The 18,611-nt window shown below is 39.1% G+C and overlaps 1 protein-coding gene across 1 annotated transcript in view; it reads right to left on the reverse strand.

Annotated features, from left to right (window-relative positions):
* Positions 1 to 18,611, reverse strand: part of LOC141759718 (uncharacterized) — a 111,621-nt gene that overhangs the window by 54,630 nt on the left and 38,380 nt on the right. The window contains exon 13 of the mRNA XM_074622021.1: positions 4,336 to 4,506. Within this exon, the coding sequence (XP_074478122.1) occupies positions 4,336 to 4,506 (171 nt within the window). The remainder of the gene's footprint in view (positions 1 to 4,335; positions 4,507 to 18,611) is intronic.

An 18,611-nucleotide genomic window follows, 5' to 3' on the forward strand; every position in this document is an offset into this window, starting at 1 on the left:
GCGGTAGTGGAGGCCGGACTGATGTGTGACTGCAAACCGTGCTGCAAACCAGTGTTTGAAGTGAAAGCGGTTGACGCCAAGGCAGCCTGCCAAAACGCAACTGACAGCGCCTGCTGTAAGCTATCAAAGAAAGCCTCCGCTAACATAAGAACACTTCAAGCACATGCACTGATTAAACAGAGACGGAACCTATTTTTTCAAACTGTTAACCACGCCAAAGTAGTTTGGGATTCAACTGTAAAACCTAAAGGCATTTTCGGGGAGCATTTAAACATCAGCAGTCTCGTTCCCAAATGTGACAAGATCAGAACTCTGCTAACCGGCTCCAACCTCAACTTTCTGTTTCTTAGGCCCTGTTCACACCTGGTATTAACATGCGTCCTCAGTGATCCGATCACAAGTGGACAGCTCTGAGTGTGACCACACTCAAGGCGCATTGAGGACGCATTGAGATCGGATCTTTCAGACCACATTCAGAGGTGGTCTGGGCCACATATGACCACATTCTTTTAGCAGTGTGTACAGAATGTGTCCTGGCCACATTAAGGACCGCCTACTCATCTGATGTCCAGCTGGGATCCGTAGGATCACCGCGCCCCTCAGGTGAATAAACAGGCAGACACGGGCGCTTGTCAGCATGGAAACGGCCTCTGTGCTCTACTGTATGTAGACTAGGCACGCAAAGTGCATTATTATCGTACTGTCGGAGATGTGTCGGTGTTTTTGTTCCACTGCTTTGTGCAGAGCTGACGCCCGCCCGCCTGTTCTCTGTCCTCCCCAGCTCTCTGGAGCGCTGTGCTCCGCTGTTGTCTGGCAAAAGCAGCGGTACCGGCACCGGCGACGCGGAGGTCCCCTGGGGCTGCAGGTACAATAATCTTTTATTTTGATGTTAATACAGTGTACCTGAATTAACGAATATGTAGGATATTACTACTGACATTCATGTAATAATATGTCACAACGGCTGCTGTATTAGCCGTGTGTTTACTACGTGTTTATTTGCATATGGAGCGGTGAAGTGAGATCAGATTACAAGTGGCCACTGAAGACGCATGTGGAGACGCATGTTAATACCAGGTGTGAACAGGGCCTTAGTGAAACATGGTTGCATGATAACATTTGAACCAGTATGATTGATGTTCCTGGATATAAGTGTTTTAGAAATGATAGAGCTGTAGGTAGAGGAGGGAGCGTGTTGATATATACCAAAGACTCATTCAAGTCTAAACAGGTGTCACTATGTGACAATATAACAATTGAATGTTTGTGTATAAATGTTTCACTGTCCCCACGTATGGAATTTAATATTCTGGTAGTGTATAACCCCCCATCAGGTTGTGCTATAAGGCTCTATGAGAATATGGAAGAATTGTTTAAAAGCTTTAAACGCAATTGTGACGAACTTGTCCTTGGAGAGTTTAATATAAATTGGTCGGACAAACACTGTAGAAAAAAACTTAAAGAACTGACATCAAAATTTTACTTCCATCAGATGATTGGTGGGCCTACTCGCCTAACCAGAAATACTCAAACACAAATAGATTTAATATTTGCCAACAAACGTGATCGAGTCACAAAAACATATAATCTAGTTAGTGGTTTGTCTGATCATAACATGATACTAATTGCAAGAAAACTTACAAAGAAACGTCTCGCTGGGTATTTTAACAACATTCATAAAGCAGTAAAACTTGAGATTCCGTGTAAGAATCTTGCTGAGTTTGAAAATGAATTAATGAGAGTTAGCTGGGACCAGGTTCTACAACATAAACAAGTAAATAAATGCTGTAATAAACTGATGTTCAGCATTGGTCGTATTGTTGACAATTATATTAAACAACGCAAAAAAACACAGAGAAAAATACAGCTCCCATGGCTAAGTGATACTGTGTGGCAGTTAACGAAGCGAAGAGATTATGCCCTAAAGACCTTCCTCAAAACTCTAAAGGACATTGACTTGCAACTATTTGGAGGGCTGAGAAATCAGGTAGTTAAGGAACTGCGTATTTCAAAAGCAAATTATTACATTCAAGTCCTATCAGAGGCTAAAGGCAATGGTAAAACAATCTGGAAACAACTAAATAGTTGGATAAACCCGAAGGTCAATGTCACTCCCAAATATGAACTCAAAATCAGGGAAGACATTATCTCTGATCCTGTACAAGTTGCTAAAACATTGAACAAATTCTTCATTCAGTCTGTAAAAAACCTTGCCACAAACTTCCCTCATATCAATACTAATAGTAATGGTATAGCTTCTGATGAAGATGATGTCAACTCATTTGAGATCAGGGAAGTTGACCAATCAGTTGTCTTAAAAGCTATTAACGATCTAAACACCACTTTCTCTAAGGACATATATAACCTAGATGTCATGGTCTGGCTGTTCCAGAGGTCATTGGTCTTTTTATTTTTGTTATAAAGTTAAGACTGTCTTATGTTCCTCTTTTGGGTTTATTAGTTCTGTTAATGTGATTTTGGTTTGTTTTTGAATATGGGTTCCTTTATATTCATTCATTCCAGTGTTTCCTGTTTTATTTTGAAATTCACCCCTCCTGTGTCTTGTCCGGTTTTATTGCCTACCTTTGTTTGTTTTCCCGCCTTTTTTGATTGTCTGCCCCGCCCTGATTTGTTCCACCTGTGTCTAATCACCCTCTTGTATTTAAGCCTGTGTGTTCCTCTTTGTCTTTGTCAGTTTGTTTATTGCTCCCGCCTGGTCTGTCTTGTCTCCTGTATTATCGCTGCCATTTGACACCGTAAGTCACAACATTTTAATGTCAAAACTCTTAATGTTCAATTTCTCAAAACAGTCACTGTCATGGTTTGACTCATATTTAAAGGATCGTGAACAGTGTGTTGTGATTAATAACATCAAGTCTGTCTTTTACAAAATTTAAACCGGAATCCCCGAAGTCTTGGGCTCCATCCTTTTCAGTTTGGATATTAATGACCTTCCAGATATATGCCCTGGTATATGTCTCAGAAAACAAGCTACCTGCAACAGAATCCTTGCATGTGAGAATTAAAGGTGAGCACATTGAACAAGTAACAGAGGTGATGTATTTAGGGATAATTTTAGATTCTCAGTTAAACTTTAAAAGTCATGCTAAACAGATTTGTAAAATGATAAAGGCTAACCTTAGCTGTTTTAGGATAAGAAATTGCTTGACATTTGACTGTGCCTTGCCGTTTCTAAATTCAATGATTTTCTCACATCTGTCCTGTGGTTTGGCTGCCTGGTCCTAGGCCAACCAGTCTGTAGTAAAATCCATAGTGTCTTTACAACAGGGCCTTGGAAATCTTGGACAAAAAGCAAATAAGGTATCATCATTGCTGCGTTTTGAGTAAATACAAGATGTTAAGTTTTGCAAACTTTATTGGTTTTCATTATGTAAAGCTTGTGTTTAAATGTTTGAACGGACTTGCTCCTCTGCCTCTCTGTATATACACCATGAGACTACAGAGCTGTAGCAGATCCACCAGAGCAGCTTCAAATGGTAATTGTAAAGTTCCATTCTGCAAAACATCTTTTGCTCAGACAGCTTTTTCTGTGAAAGGACAAAGTCTTGGAACTCGCTACCTGATCTCTTGAAATTTGCTGCAAACTTTCCCACTTTTAAGAGAGCAACCAAATCCTGTTTAATTCAGCAACAAACCTGTACTCATGTCTAGTTTTTAAATGTGTGCTTTGTATTTATTTATTTTTCCTGTACTCAGCTGTTTTAATCTCTTATTTTCACAAAAAGCCCTTCTAGGGAGAGGTGTTGCAAATTAGCATCCACTATAAGCACTATGATACTTGCATCAGATAGCTGTTTTTAAGTTGTCAATGTACATTGTATCAAATAAACCATGACATGAAATAAACATTTTGGCTGCTCCAAACACTGTGAAAAACACTCTGCTTGTGTGATCTCTTGATTTTTAGAAATTCTGAATCTTAGAAAGCAGAATAGGAGCAACAGTCTGGAAACAGAAATGCTTTCCATTCTTTTTTCCATACTCATCCAGACCTGGAAATTAAGAAAATCAAATTCCATACTGCGTAGGAACCCTGAATATTAGTTCAGAGGATCTTCTGTATCCAGATGTGACCATTTACCAACAATGATAAACATTCATTTGCTTTAACAAATGGAATAGTGGACATTTTCTACAGTTCCTTTAAGAAACACAAATCTTTTGTGACTGCAGACTAAATTTAGTTAAAGAAACATGAAATATGAAGAAAAGGACATTAACAACTTTATGGATGCAAGTTATGTTTGTACATAAATAGGTTCAATTGTTAATTAAACATAAGATCTATAACAGTAACAGAGTCTGTGAACTGACCTCAGAGTCTCCAGTCTACAGTGTTCACTCTTCAGAAAACCACACAGCTTCACTCCTGACCCCGGCAGGTCGTTTTTACTCAGATCCAGCTCTCTCAGATGGTAGGGGTTGGACTTCAAAGCTGAGGCCAGAGAATCACAGCTGATCTCTGACAACTTGCAATCACTCAATCTGAATAAAGAATTAATGAAGATGAAAATAACTTTATAATCCAATCAGATGTGTTCAGGTTTTAAATGTGCAGCTCAACATTACTATGTCCTAATCAATGATCTTTTCCCTAAAATGAGTAGAGTGACTTTGTCATTGTGTTATTGTGGATCATCATAATGTCAGCCTTCTACAGACATCATCCAAAATGTCACCACAACATTCATACACCTATTCATGTCAACACACACCAATAACATGCTGCTGATCTGTCAAGTCTGGAATTAGAGGATCAATATTAAATCAGACTTGTTGGACTTCATTACTTAATTTATTACATGGCCTTCTTCTCACTGTATCTGGTAGCTTAGTAGGTTTATGTCATTTGCAGGAAAGGTCCACATTTGTTCAAGTGTGTCTATAAACAACAGCCACATGTCATATGTACATTAAAAGAGTTATTGGTGGCAGTAATCATTCCTCCTGTGAAGTGGCCCTTTCATAACACAACTACACTGTAAGAAATGACTTCAGAAGTTCAACTGAAACTAATATGAAGATTCAGCAGTCTGAGTCCGATAGATTAAAGTTACAGACTGTTTAGTACCGAATTCCCTCTTTGAGTTACTAATCCTTCTGCAGCTCAATAAGGAACCTGTGAAACACAACATGACTGGATACATACTAAGGCTGGGCAATATATCCATATTATGTGGATATCGTAATATCTAGGGCTGTCAAAGTTAATGCGTTAATGCGAAAATCTTTTTAACGCCAATATTTTCTTTAGCGCATTAACACAATCGATCATCCGGAGGTTGTAGCGGCTCAGTTTTAAAGCTAGAGTGAAGATGATGATGAAGATGGTATCATAGGAAACTATAAAACCTGATGAATCCATCGGTACCAACCATGTCATACTAGCCTGTCATGAAGGAAGTTAAATAATGCTCCAATCTTGCGCTAAATTTTGGTGATTTAAAAATTGTCATGTTCATTTCCAAAGGGGTCCCTTTAACTCTGACCTCCAGATATGTGAATGTAAACGGGTTCTATGGGTACCCATGAGTCTCCCCTTTACAAACATGCCCACTTTATGATAATCACATGCAGTTTGGGGGCAAGTCATAGTCAAGTCAGCACACTGACAGCTGTTGTTGCCTGTTGGGCTGCAGTTTGCCATGTTATGATCTGAGCATATTATTTATGCTAAATGCAGTATAAAGGGTTTCTGGACAATATATGTCATTGTGTTAATTGATTTACAATAATACATATATAAATACATTTGCATAAAGCAGCATATTCGTCCACTCCCATGTTGATAAGAGTATTAAATACTTGACAGATCTCCCTTTAAGGTACATTTTGAACAAATTAAAAATGTGTGATTGATTTGCGATTAATCATACGATTAATCGTAATTAAATATTTTAATCGATTGACAGCCCTAGTAATATCATGATATTGAATAAGTGTCTCTTCCTGGATTTAAAGGCTGTATTACAGTAAAGTGATGTCATTTTCTGAACTTACCAGACTGTTCTTGCTGTTCTATTATTTGTGATTTATACTTCACGGTCATGAGATCCACATTACTGATGATTATTTATCAAAAAGCACCAATGGTCAACCCTATAATATCGTTGCAATATCGACATCGAGATATTTTGTCAAAAGTATTGTGATATTTGATTTATTCCAAGTCACCCAGCCCTAATACATCTAACTCAGACTGCTGAAGCCTCCGATTACTTTAAGATCAACTTTACAGGTCGTTTTACACAGAACAAAACTGTGGATTTAGTCCTCATCTTGTAACACTCAGGTTATACGGGGATTGCTTCACAGACAGAAGGAATGATGACAGACATCAATAACTCTTTGAATGTACATATGAACATGTGAGTATTGTATTCAGATAGACTTGAACAAAATATGAACCTGCAAAGATGTTTCTGATGCAGAATATTTATTTGATTTTTGCTTCAAATAATTAGACAATGCTGACATGAAAACAGAGCACAGTTAGATCTGCTGTCAAAAAGAACGTGGGAATAACTTAGAACCATAGAAACCTCTGATTAGATGATGTCGTTCATAATCATCACTTATGTGCATTATTACAAGTTGGTGCAATATGTGTTTGTTGAAGAGTGCTGCACCTTCAGACATGTTCAGATAGAGTGCTACAGGAATGAGTCCTAAAACCCAGAAATGAGTTAGCAATTTATTACTTCCTGTTCCCTCGTCTGGAAGTCAATGGGTTGTTTGAGTGTTTTTAGTTAGATATCTGAAATAAGGTCTGTGGTTAAAGGTCCAGTGTGTAGGATCTGGCGGTATCTAGCGGTGACGTAAGGAGATTGCAACCGACTGAAGCCTCTCCTGTGTGCCAAGCATGTTGGAGAGCTACGATGGCCGACGTGAAAACATGAATGTCCCTCTCTAGAGCCATCTGGAGCAGAGCCAGTGTGTAGAGAGTGTGTGTACAAACTACATAAGCTACTGTCAGTGAACTGACCTCAGAGTCTCCAGTCTGCAGTTTGAACTCTTCAGTCCAGCTGACAGCAGATTCACTTTTGAATCATACAGGTGGTTGTTACTCAGGTCCAGCTCTCTCAGATGGGAGGGGTTGGACTTCAGAGCTGAGGCCACAACTTCACAATGAGTATCTGAGAGTCCACAGCCAGAAAGTCTGTCATGACATAAAATTTACAAAATATATTATTATGAAAGAGGACAGTTTATATTTACTTCATGCATTTGATGACTAAACAGTTTGACATATACTTCTTTGAATAACATTTGCACCTCACATCAGTGGTTCAGCTAATCGTATCTCACTGTTTGACATGAAACAATAATTCTCATCACTCTCTCTCAAACCTGCTGACTTTTAATCTTTGTTTTTCTTTAATCTTGCAGATAGAGAGAGAGAACATGTAGTTACACTGAGGCTTCCATAATGTCCAGTCTGTCAGTGTGATCTGATCCCAGGTCTGTCTCCACAAAGTTAGCATGAGGCCTTCTTGATGATAAAATAATTTTTAAAACTCAGTGAATAAGTAATAATAATACAGTTGATAAAGATGATCTCTATTTTCTAGCTACCTGCTGCTGTCAGGTTCACGTCCATAAATGGGAAAATTCAGTGACTGCTGCCAAACGGTGGAGAAATGAAACAAATTGCGTAATAATATTAGACCTGTACATAATTAAACATTCATATGATTAAATATTTTGATGACTGCATGGCGTTTTGTCATTAACACTCTTTTCTGAGCATCAAACGTATTCAGCTCACAAACACAATTAACGAACCAATAAGGTTGCATTATTTTCAACATAATGTCATCATAAAGATGTTATCAGTGTATCAGCATTAAAAACATAACATTGATCTTTAGTGTGTATAAGATCTCTTAAAAAGTCAGAATTCTACCATTCTGCTGTTATATATTCATACGCTGGTTATCAACTTGGTAAATCAACTCAGGGTTTCTCAGTCTGGCTGTGAGCGCGTTCACATGAACGGGGAGGTGTTTGCAGCATCTGACCAATCACAAACATGGACAAGTCTACAGACAGACAGGCAGAGCGGCACATTTAACGAAGGAAAAGCGAACTATGTTATATTAGACAAATACGAAGAGGTTAAACACATAATCCAGACTACCAGTAACACAGTTGAAGCTGCTAAATGCAGGAAGGACAGCTGGTGAAAGCAAAAACTCCCGATGTGTGAATGCGTAAATTAAAAGATTTATTAATTTAACGGAACAATCAAAAGTCAGATTTACTCGTCTAAATATAAATAGCGTTTAAGAGTGAAATAGATGAATAGATTACTCATATTTTTACCGTGTGTATCATGTGGCGTCTATGACTATTTAAACCTTCTTTCACCTGCGTCTCTCCACTCTGACGGTATGAAACGGACTCAAGAGGAAGTTAAAAAATATAAATAAAAAAATATAAATCAAAGCGGTAAACACCCACAGCATAAATCCAGCTGTCCTTCCTGCATTTGTCAGTTTAAACTGTGTTAATTTAAACCTGGATTATGACTTAAACTTCTTCATATGTGTGTAATATTATCATACGATCACCGCACCGAGCTCTGATTAGTCAGTAGGAGGTGCTTTCATACGAGTTGATATCTTATGAAACGGAGGACCCGGAGATAACCCACACTAACACGGGGAACAGAAGAGCCACAAGCCGGATTTGAACCTCCGACCCTCTTGCTGTGAGGTGACAGTGCTAACCACTGCACCAACATGCTCTGCCCAACAAGCCCAGCGATAGTCTCAAAGAAAACTAAACCAATATGGCAATATTTTGGATTTCAAGCCAACAAAAGAGATGAGCCAAAAAACACACAAAGTAACGTGTAATGTGGTGCCGCTTCTTCTTTAGTGTTTATTCGCGGTTGGCAAACCAGCTTAGAGGTGCATTACTGCCCCCAGGTAGACTGGAGTCGCTCCACTCTCATTCATGGGCTCTCTGCTGCTGCTGAGTCAAGTGTGACACCTAGTGGTAAAATTCGGTACACCAGTCCGGTCCGGTGTTTAGCTTAATATCAAACCGATTTTAAATATTTTACACTGGCACAACCCAAGCTAATGCTAATGTTAAAACTTTAGATTGATGTTGTTGTGCAACTGACATTACTGAATCAGTTCACTGACTTGATGAATATTCTCCACTTGTGCTACCAAATCAATGTTAGCATAGCATTCAACATTACCCCATAATTGTCACTTGTGGCCACAGTGGCTGCTTTAGCTAAAATTACATACTCAATCAATAATAATAAGAACTATATTAATAAGAAGAATCCATCTCTACAGCACTTTTCAAAAACAAGTTTACAAAGTGCTTCAAAGACATAAAAACAGAATATATACAGAGCAGTTACAAAATAGAATTAAAGCTGAAAGCAGCGATTAACAGGCCCTCGCACCTTCCCGCGCGTTGGGGGTACTGGCGGGACGCCGATTGATGCTGCCAGGAAAAATGAAACCGGAACTCTGATGAGTGCAATGATGCCTCACGACAAACGGTTCATGAGTTATGAAAGGGGGTGTGGTTAATGTGTAGGGGGCGGGGATAACCATACCAATGAAACAGGAACTCTCTGCTGAGTGCAATGACACTTCCCACAAGACTCTACGACAAACGGTTCAAGAGTTATGAAAGGGGGCGTGGCTAACGTCTTGGAGCGGGGCTCTGAATCTGTATCGACATGTAAATGACCTCAGGCCTGGACCACCATCATGGCTGAGAAATTTGGAGCAGATTTGACAAAGTATGCTGAAGTTACAACAACTTCCTGTTTCATGGCGAATCACGCCAAATGGCCGCCATGCCACGGCAACTCCGTTCAATGAAAACTCACAGTCTTCACAATAATGCATCATCAAGGTCTTAAGGCTTTTCTGACCGCATTTGAGGTGGATCTGGTCAACCTGCTAGGAGGAGTACATTCAAATAGAAAACATGTAATTTCCTGTTGCCAGTAGGGGGCGCTATGAGTGTGACTCAATATGGACATTAGCATGCCTGAGAAATTTGGGGCAGATCGGACTATGTACAGTGGAGTTACAACAACTTCCTGTTTCATGGCTCAAAATGGCCGCCATGCCATGGTCAGGTCGTTCAGTGAAAATTACCATTTGAATAACTTTTCATCGTGAAGGTCTTAAGATGGTCCAAATTTCAAATCAATCTGGTTAAATCTGTAGGAGGAGTTCGTTAAAGTACATGACATATAATATGCTAAAAACGGGCAAAAATCGCACATTAAATTAAAAATGGCTGACTTCCTGTTGAGTTTTGGGCATACCTCCAAGAGGCTTTTTTGTGCATCTCCACGTTACATCTGTCTGCCAAATTTCATACATGTAGGTGAATCTGGAGCGAGAGGCTCAATTTTTTCAACTTTCTAGGGGGCGCTAGCGAGCCATTTTGCAACACCCAAGCCCGAGACCCTCAAAATATAATTTTTTTTAAGTGTACAAAGTTTAACAACTTTTTGAGCATGTTAAGGCCCTCAAAAAGGCAATTCATTTTAAGAATAATATTAATTCTTACAGTTTCAATAGGGCCTTAGCTGGCTCGACGTTGTCGATGCTCGGGCCCTAATAAATGCAGTGGAAATCAGTGTGGAGGCAACAGAAATTAGTTTTTTTATTTTTGTTCCAGGTTCTTTAAAGGTGCAACATGTAAGATCTGGCCATAATTTTAGTTCAAAACAGTAAAAGAATTAACTAACATTATCAAAGGAATGTGAAGAAGTAACAGTTTTGACGTTATGCCAAAAACATCAAGGTATTGTGCTGCAGAGATATCTACTGCCAACCAGCAAGGTCCGGCCCCGACTTTCTTGTAGCCGTGACTTGGGTGTGTGATGCAACTATGTCATGGCAGGTGTATTGTTCAAGACTCAAGGAGGTGCAATGTCGAGTGTAAAGTTGTTTGTATGAGCGGTTCTCGAGAAAGCTGCAAGCAGCAACACCACAAGCCAAGCATTCGGCCCGTTCTGAACAGACATGCTCTGAGCGGTCGCTGCACTGTCTGGATTAAATTGGAAGTGACAGAAACGAGAAAACAAAACCCCAGCACCAGGGCTCTGATCCCAGGACCGCCCCGACTCCCCGCCGGATCAGCAAACGTTCTGTTGCTGCCGTTACACCGGTTAGACCCAGAGCTCCACCAGCCAGCTGATCTTTTGTTTTTTTCATTTGTTTTATCAGGTTCACATGTCGTCTCCATCACCCAAAAAGATAAATAAGAAAAAACTATAAAATATAACAATTATTAGAAATAAATAGAATACGTGTTCATTAACTTAACGGCTAGAAACACAACCTACTGAAACATTTTTTAACTCCGCATTTGAACAGCTCAAGAACATGTGTGAAAAAATACAACTGATATATTTATGTAATAAACACGTGGAACACTTATAAGAATATTATATTTTAAGAATAATTTATAGTATGTATATTGGAAGAACTAAACTACTAATCTACACTGATCTATAAAGTTAATCACATCTGGACTTACAGAGCTTTTCTGCAGTTCCTCACAGCTGGAATCAGTCTCCGTTGTCCCTCCTCTGATGTGTTGTACTTCTTCAGGTCCAACTCATCCAGAACCTCGTCTGACATCTGCAGCATGTAGGCCAGAGCTGAGCAGTGGATGACAGAGAGTTTCTTCTCTGATCTGTCCTCTGACTTCAGGAACTCTTGGATCTCCTGATGTACCGAGTGGTCGTTCATCTCTGTCAGACAGTGGAAGATGTTGATGCTTCTTTCAGGAGAGGTTTTATACATGTCCATCTCCTTCAGGTTCTTGATGATTCTCTGGATGATTTCTGGACTGTTGTCTGTCCGACCCAGCAGACCTCGTAAGAGCCTCTGGTTGGACTCCAGAGAGAGGCCATGAAGGAAGCGAACAAACAGGTCCAGGTGGCCATTTTTACTTTCAAGGGATTTCTCCATGGCTTTCTTCAGGAAGACATCCAGAGATGGGCAATGGTCATTCTCGCTGTCATAACCCCACTCCTCAACATCATCCGTCTCCTCATAACCCATATAATCATCTTCTCCCAGGAAGTCCTTCAGTACCTGTGTGTTCCTGTCTGTGTAACAGTGGAACAGGTAGACTGCAGCCAGAAACTCATGAATGCTCAGGTGAACAAAGCAGTAGACTGTTTTCTGGAAGATCACACACTCTCTTTTGAAGATCTCTGTACAAACTCCTGAGTACACCGAGGCCTCTGTGACATCCAGACCACACCGCTCCAGGTCTTCTTGGTAGAACACGATGTTTCCTTTCTCCAGCTGTTCAAACGCCAGCCTTCCCAGTTTCAGAAGAACTTCCCTGTCAGCCTCCGTCAGCTCCTGTGGACTCGTCTCATGTCCCTCACCGTACTTCTGCTTCTTCCTCTTTGTCTGAACCAACAGGAAGTGTGAGTACATGTCAGTCAGGGTCTTGGGCAGCTCTCCTCTCTGGTCTGTAGTCAACATGTCGTCCAGAACTTTAGCAGTGATCCAGCAGAAGACTGGGATTAGACACATGATGTGGAGGCTCCTGGATGTCTTTATGTGTGAGATGATTCTACTGGACAGCTCTTCATCACGGACTCTCCTCCTGAAGTACTCCTCCTTCTGGGCGTCAGTGAAGCCTCGTACTTCTGTTATCCTGTCAACACATTCATCAGGGATCTGATTGGCTGCTGCAGGTCGGGAAGTTATCCAGACGAGAGCTGAGGGAAGCAGATTCCCCTGGATGAGGTTTGTCAACAGCACGTTGACTGATGACTTCTGGGTGACAGACAAAACCTTGTTGTTGTTGAAATCCAGTGAGAGTCTGCTTTCATCCAGGCCGTCAAAGATGAACAGAACTTTACAGACAGCAAGCTTCTCTGCTGTGACCTTCTGTAATGTTGGATGGAAAACATGGAGCAGCATGAGAAGACTGTACTGCTCATCTCTGATCAAGTTCAGCTCCCTGAACGAAAGTGGAACCACCAGACTGACATCTTGGTTCTCCAAGCCCTCTGCCCAGTCCAGAGTGAACTTCTGCACTGAGAAGGATTTTCCAATGCCAGCGACGCCATTCGTCAGAACGACTCTGATGTGTCCCCGTTGGTCAGGTAAGGCTTTAAAGATGTTGTGGCACTTGATTGGAGCATCATGGAGGATCTTCTTCTTGGAAGCTGTCTCAAGCAGCCTCACCTCATGTTGGGTATTAACCTCTTCACTCTGTCCCTCTGTGATGTAGAGCTCAGTGTAGATCTTGTTGAGGAGGGTTCTACTTCCTGTTTTATCCCTTTTAATTCCATCCTCTGTCACACATTCACATATTTTCTTCAGACTGATCTTATGTTTATCTACAACCTCCTGCAGAACCCTATCTGCTGAAAGAGAAGGAAAAAAGTTTGAGACAAAACAGAGAAACTTATTTTAATTGCCAACATGAAAATAATCAATATAAGAACCTATAAGAAGTAAAGGTTATAAAGTCATAATCCCTTTTTGAAGTCAAAACTAATGTCAACGTGATTTTTACATTTATTGTTTATAGTTTATATTTGTAAAGAGAAGCATCAGAAATGCTCCTTTTCCTCTCAGCCTCTGACTGTGTGTTGGTGTACATGTTTGATTGACAGCAGAGGAGTGGTGCCTCAGCTGCTCGCCAGCAGCTCTTCATCTAAACAGCTCACTGTGGATGTTCCTACCTCCCTGTAATATTTAAACCTCATCAAATAATGCAGAATATGTTCTTGTCTTGTTGACCAATACACTGCGTTACCTAAAGCTGCTTCAAAATAAAAGCCCCCCGCTGGTGGAGGACTATTATATGAAGCAGAAGGAGATGTTGAGTTTTCAGCTGTAAATAAATTAACCTCTGATGTGACTACAGCTCAGTTCAGTTTGTCCAGCAGTAGAAGTGCATGTATTCATAATTTGGCACAACGCAGAACAGAAAACAGCAAAAGACAAAGTAAACAAATGTGCTGAAATCTGAAACTTACCAGCTGAGTGCAGACAGTGTTTTGTTAGCAGAGGAACTGAAGTGACAGGACCCTGTTAAACATCTCAACTAACCAATGTTGATATTAGATATTATATCATGACACTTTTTAAGATGTTTAATGTGCTGCAACTGACGAGCTAATTAGCCCTCTACCGTAGCCTGAAAACTGATATTAGCAGTGCAGCTTTCCTCAGTGGGTGTTTGTTTGGTCGCTTGTTCAACGTGTTGCTCTACAGGAACAGACATGTGTTTGTAAGTTAGAGAAGGACACTTTAGCAGGAAAGCTAATGTGGGCTGTTGTTCAAAGTCTGTGGCTCTTGTTGTGTCTCAGGCTGCTGTCTGGCTGTTAGTCAGTGTGACTGTCTGTCTGTGATAGAACAGTGATGTTGTTGCTTCACACACAGTTTAATAGTTCTCCATCTGCATGTATGCAGATGGAAAACAAACAGCATTCTGATTGTTAATGCAAAGACGGAGTGCTATCATAAAAACAAAACATAAAAATATAAAATTATTTCTTTTGGGATCAGATTCAGTAAGGAAGTGATGCATAGCAGATATGTATGGTGGAGCAGATCTTAAACAGTTGTCACAACAATAGTCAGTGTATTAAAACAATAAGTTCTGTTTCCAGACATGAAGACATCAGCAGACCGATCTATAGTCTTACTTTGTACAGTGCCGGTCTGACTGGCTGTCTGAGGTCCAGGTCTTGTTCTGGATCTGGACATCAGCTCCTCCGTCTTCTCTCTGTGGAGACATTACTTTATTACTAAAATGATTTGTTGATTGTTGGTGAAAAATATCAAGACTTGGCCGATTATGTCTAGAAGCTCAGATGGTCACAGAGAAGAGTTAAAGTGTTGTTACTTTTCTGTTTGAATTCAGCATTCAGTCTGTGATGAAAATGATCCTTTATTTTAACTCTCCTGATTTAATAAACAAGAATCAGCTGCTTTTCCTGTCTGACTGTGTTATTGAACATTTAGTGATCTGACTGAAGTTTGTTTATTAAAGAGGAACAACGGCCATTTTTAAAACATTATTATCATTTTGGAGGCTAAATAACTTTATAAACTATATAACTATATAAAAATATTGCAACTTGCTCATGTATGCACATATTGAGAGGACGCTCTGGAAAACCACAAGGTGGCAGTGTCATCACGGTAAACAGTGACTGCCTGTCAGTGGTGATATGAATGGAGTATTGAATTTCAACAACCTTTGCAATATAAATAAACATGCTGTTACTTTCTGAATTTATTTTATTTGTTAACAATAAACACTTATAAAACAGGGCAACTGTGTCAGACCTCTCTGACTTCTTTAGTCTTCCAGTAGTTATTAAATGTTGTTGAAATTCTATACTCCATATTATCACCACTGAGGTGACTGAACTGAGGTTAGAAGTGGTCTAAATATTGAGGTAGACCAACAGTCTAAGACACACAGCATGTAACACTGGTGTTCTTGGTGTTACTTCTTTAATATCACTATGTTTTCTGCCACTTTCTACTGTCAACTATCAAATGAAGGCATGAATTCAAATATTCTAAGAAACAGAAGTGGTACAATCTACATTTGACCATTTCATGCACTTTGTTTTGTCAGCAGATACTTTTACACCAGAGATGTTTGTTCTTGACCTTCAGAAACAAGATGTGGTGCAGAGAATCTAAGCTCAAATGTCCACATAATAATGATCCAAAGCTTTCAACTGAAAGCTCTGGATCATTAGTAAGTGGACCTTTGAGCAGATTTTTCCTTCACCATATTTTACATATGTAGTGAAAGAACAAACTCAAACCGTCAACACATATAATCAAGGTGAGCAAATATTTTCTACAGATGCTTTTTCACCACATGTTGCACAATTATGATGTGCACTGATTCAAGATGACACCCAGTAGGTCATAACAGCTGATTCTAGGAGGAGTCAAACCAACTAAATATTTTGAGGACAAATATGAGAAACTGAATTACACATTTGAAGCTCATTCTTACAGAATAGTCGCAGATCTTTAGACCATTTCACAGATTGTAAACGTAAACATTCCAAAACTTAAAGTTAACTTCAGTAGAAACTTTAACATACAAACAAAATCACATAAAACTTTGGTGGAGGTAGCTGAAAATGAGTTAGTAGTAGCTCTTACTTTGTGTCTGAGGGTCCAGGTTCATTACTGAAGTTTAGAGGATCACGTTTGGACCGGTCACTCTTCATAGGAAGACAGCTGGGTACTGGAGACTCTGCTCTCTGTCTGAACTGAACTCTGCAAACACCAAGATGATTTTATTCATATCACATGAATCCTTGATAATATCTCTTTTTTAGGGCATTAAGGTAGCTCTAACCCAGGGGTCAGCAACCTTTACTATCAAAAGAGCCATTTTGGGCAAATAAAAAAAACAAATCTGTCTGGAACCGCAAAACATTTGAGCATTGTGATGAAGGTAACACAGTTTATAGTCTAAGTATATAGTATATAAGTCTAATGCAGTGAGGGCCCAAGTGCAAATGTACTACGGAGTATTAGGGCCACATTGAGGGAAAAACATCTGAGATTTGGAGAATAAAGTCATAATATTACAAGAAAAAAAGCCGTAATCTTACGAGAATAAAGTCATAACTTTACGAGAAAAAAAGTTGTAATATTACGAGAATAAAGTCATAACTTTACGGGAAAAAAGTCAGAAGTTTACAAGAAAAAAGTCGTAATATTACGAGAATAAAGTCATAATTGTACGAGATAAAAAGAAAATAACACGTAAAATTACTACTTTATAATTTTATGACTTTATTCTCATAATACTAGGACTTTTTTTCTCGTAAACCTATGACTCTACTCTAGTAATATTATGACTTTATTCTCAGAATATTACAAAAAAAAATTCTCTTTAACTTCTGACTTTATTTTCGAAATCTGAGATTTATTTATTTTCCTCAATATGGCCCTAATACTCCGTCGTACCATAGATCTACAACAATGATAAATAAAATTAAAAATGTAAACAAAAAAACAGTTATTAATTTCCACTAATTTCTTAAAAAATCAACAGGGAGCCACTGGAGAGGAGCTAAAGAGCCTCATGTGGCTCCGGAGCAGCAGGTTGCAGACCTCTGTTCTAAACACACAAACTACTGCTACTGTCAACAACAATAAGGTTTAAATGATTGTAACCATCCTATTTGATTAGATTACATCTTTTCCTTGTGACTGACAGCTGTCACAGATACTAAGAGGAAGAGTTTATTCGACTAAGTCTGTTAAATTTTAGTTGGCAAATAAATTTGCCAGAGACTAGAGACTCTGCTCTGTCCTCCTCTTCCTCCACACAATCACTCATCTTCTTATCTGAAGTCAGCCTGAGAGATAAAACCGGAACACTGACTGTGAACTCAGAACATTTAACAGAAACAAGTTTGTTCGAGAGCCACAGGCAAGACTGAGAGAACAGGAAGTAACACACACACACACACACACACACACACACACACACACACACACACAGTATACAGTTTAATAAAACCACCCAGCATTCACCTGGTCAGTTCTCTTTAAATCTCTGCTTGTTTTCTTGGCTTACAGCAGGTTTAATGAGTATTATTCAGCCAGTCATAACGTTGTGTTCATAGATGAATCAAACTGTTGAGCTCATTCTAACATTTCTCTCCTCTACAGTCATCAAAATGAAAACTGACTCAGAGAGTTTAACAGTTAAGTAATACAATGTTGGATTAACACTCACCCTGCTTCAGTCTTTAGTTTTCATCCTTCTGCTCCGTTGGATCAAAATACAGTCTGAACTGACTGAACACTTTCAATTTCACAGTTTCCTTCCTGTTCTCATGTTCTTGGATCACATGGTCAGTGTGCCTCCTCCTCTCTCCATTTACAGGAAATCTTTGACCTCAGAGTTTATCTACCAGAGTTTGTGTGTGTTGCTCAAACAAATCAGCTTTTTAACACGGTGTGTTTATGAGAATCTCTTTTGTCTTGAACAGTTTTAATTAAAATGAGTTTTGGTCAAATGTTATCTCATTTTCATGTTTAAATCATGTCAATAAATCAGTTTAATTAAATAGTAATGTGCTTTTATAGTTGTTGTTTTTTTCAGAATTATATGAGTGAGACTTTTCTGAACATCTGGAAGAAAAATTATTCTTTCTGTTGGACAATAAAAACATTTCTGAATTGCAAGTCTTTTTCATGATCTAAACATAGTAGCCAGAAATGACATATATTCTTGCTCAATTAGTACAACATGAAGCTACATTTTGAAATGTGTTATATTATTATCTTATTAGTTATATTTGAATGTTACTTCCAGTATTTCATGTTCTCATAAAGAAGTATGTCTGAATGTTCAGATTTTCTATTTTTACAAAAAGAGAAAGTAAATGTAGTAAATGTAGTTAGCTGACAGGTAATGTAGCTAACAACTAACTAAACCTAGTTATATTAGTAAGTGTAGTTAGCTGACAGGTAGTGTAGCTAACAACTAAATAAACCTAGTTATATTAGTAAGTGTAGTTAGCTGACATGTAATGTCAAGTCAAACTGAAGGTCCCA

Source organism: Sebastes fasciatus, chromosome 21 (genome assembly GCF_043250625.1).
Source record: "Sebastes fasciatus isolate fSebFas1 chromosome 21, fSebFas1.pri, whole genome shotgun sequence".
Taxonomy (NCBI): domain Eukaryota; kingdom Metazoa; phylum Chordata; class Actinopteri; order Perciformes; family Sebastidae; genus Sebastes; species Sebastes fasciatus.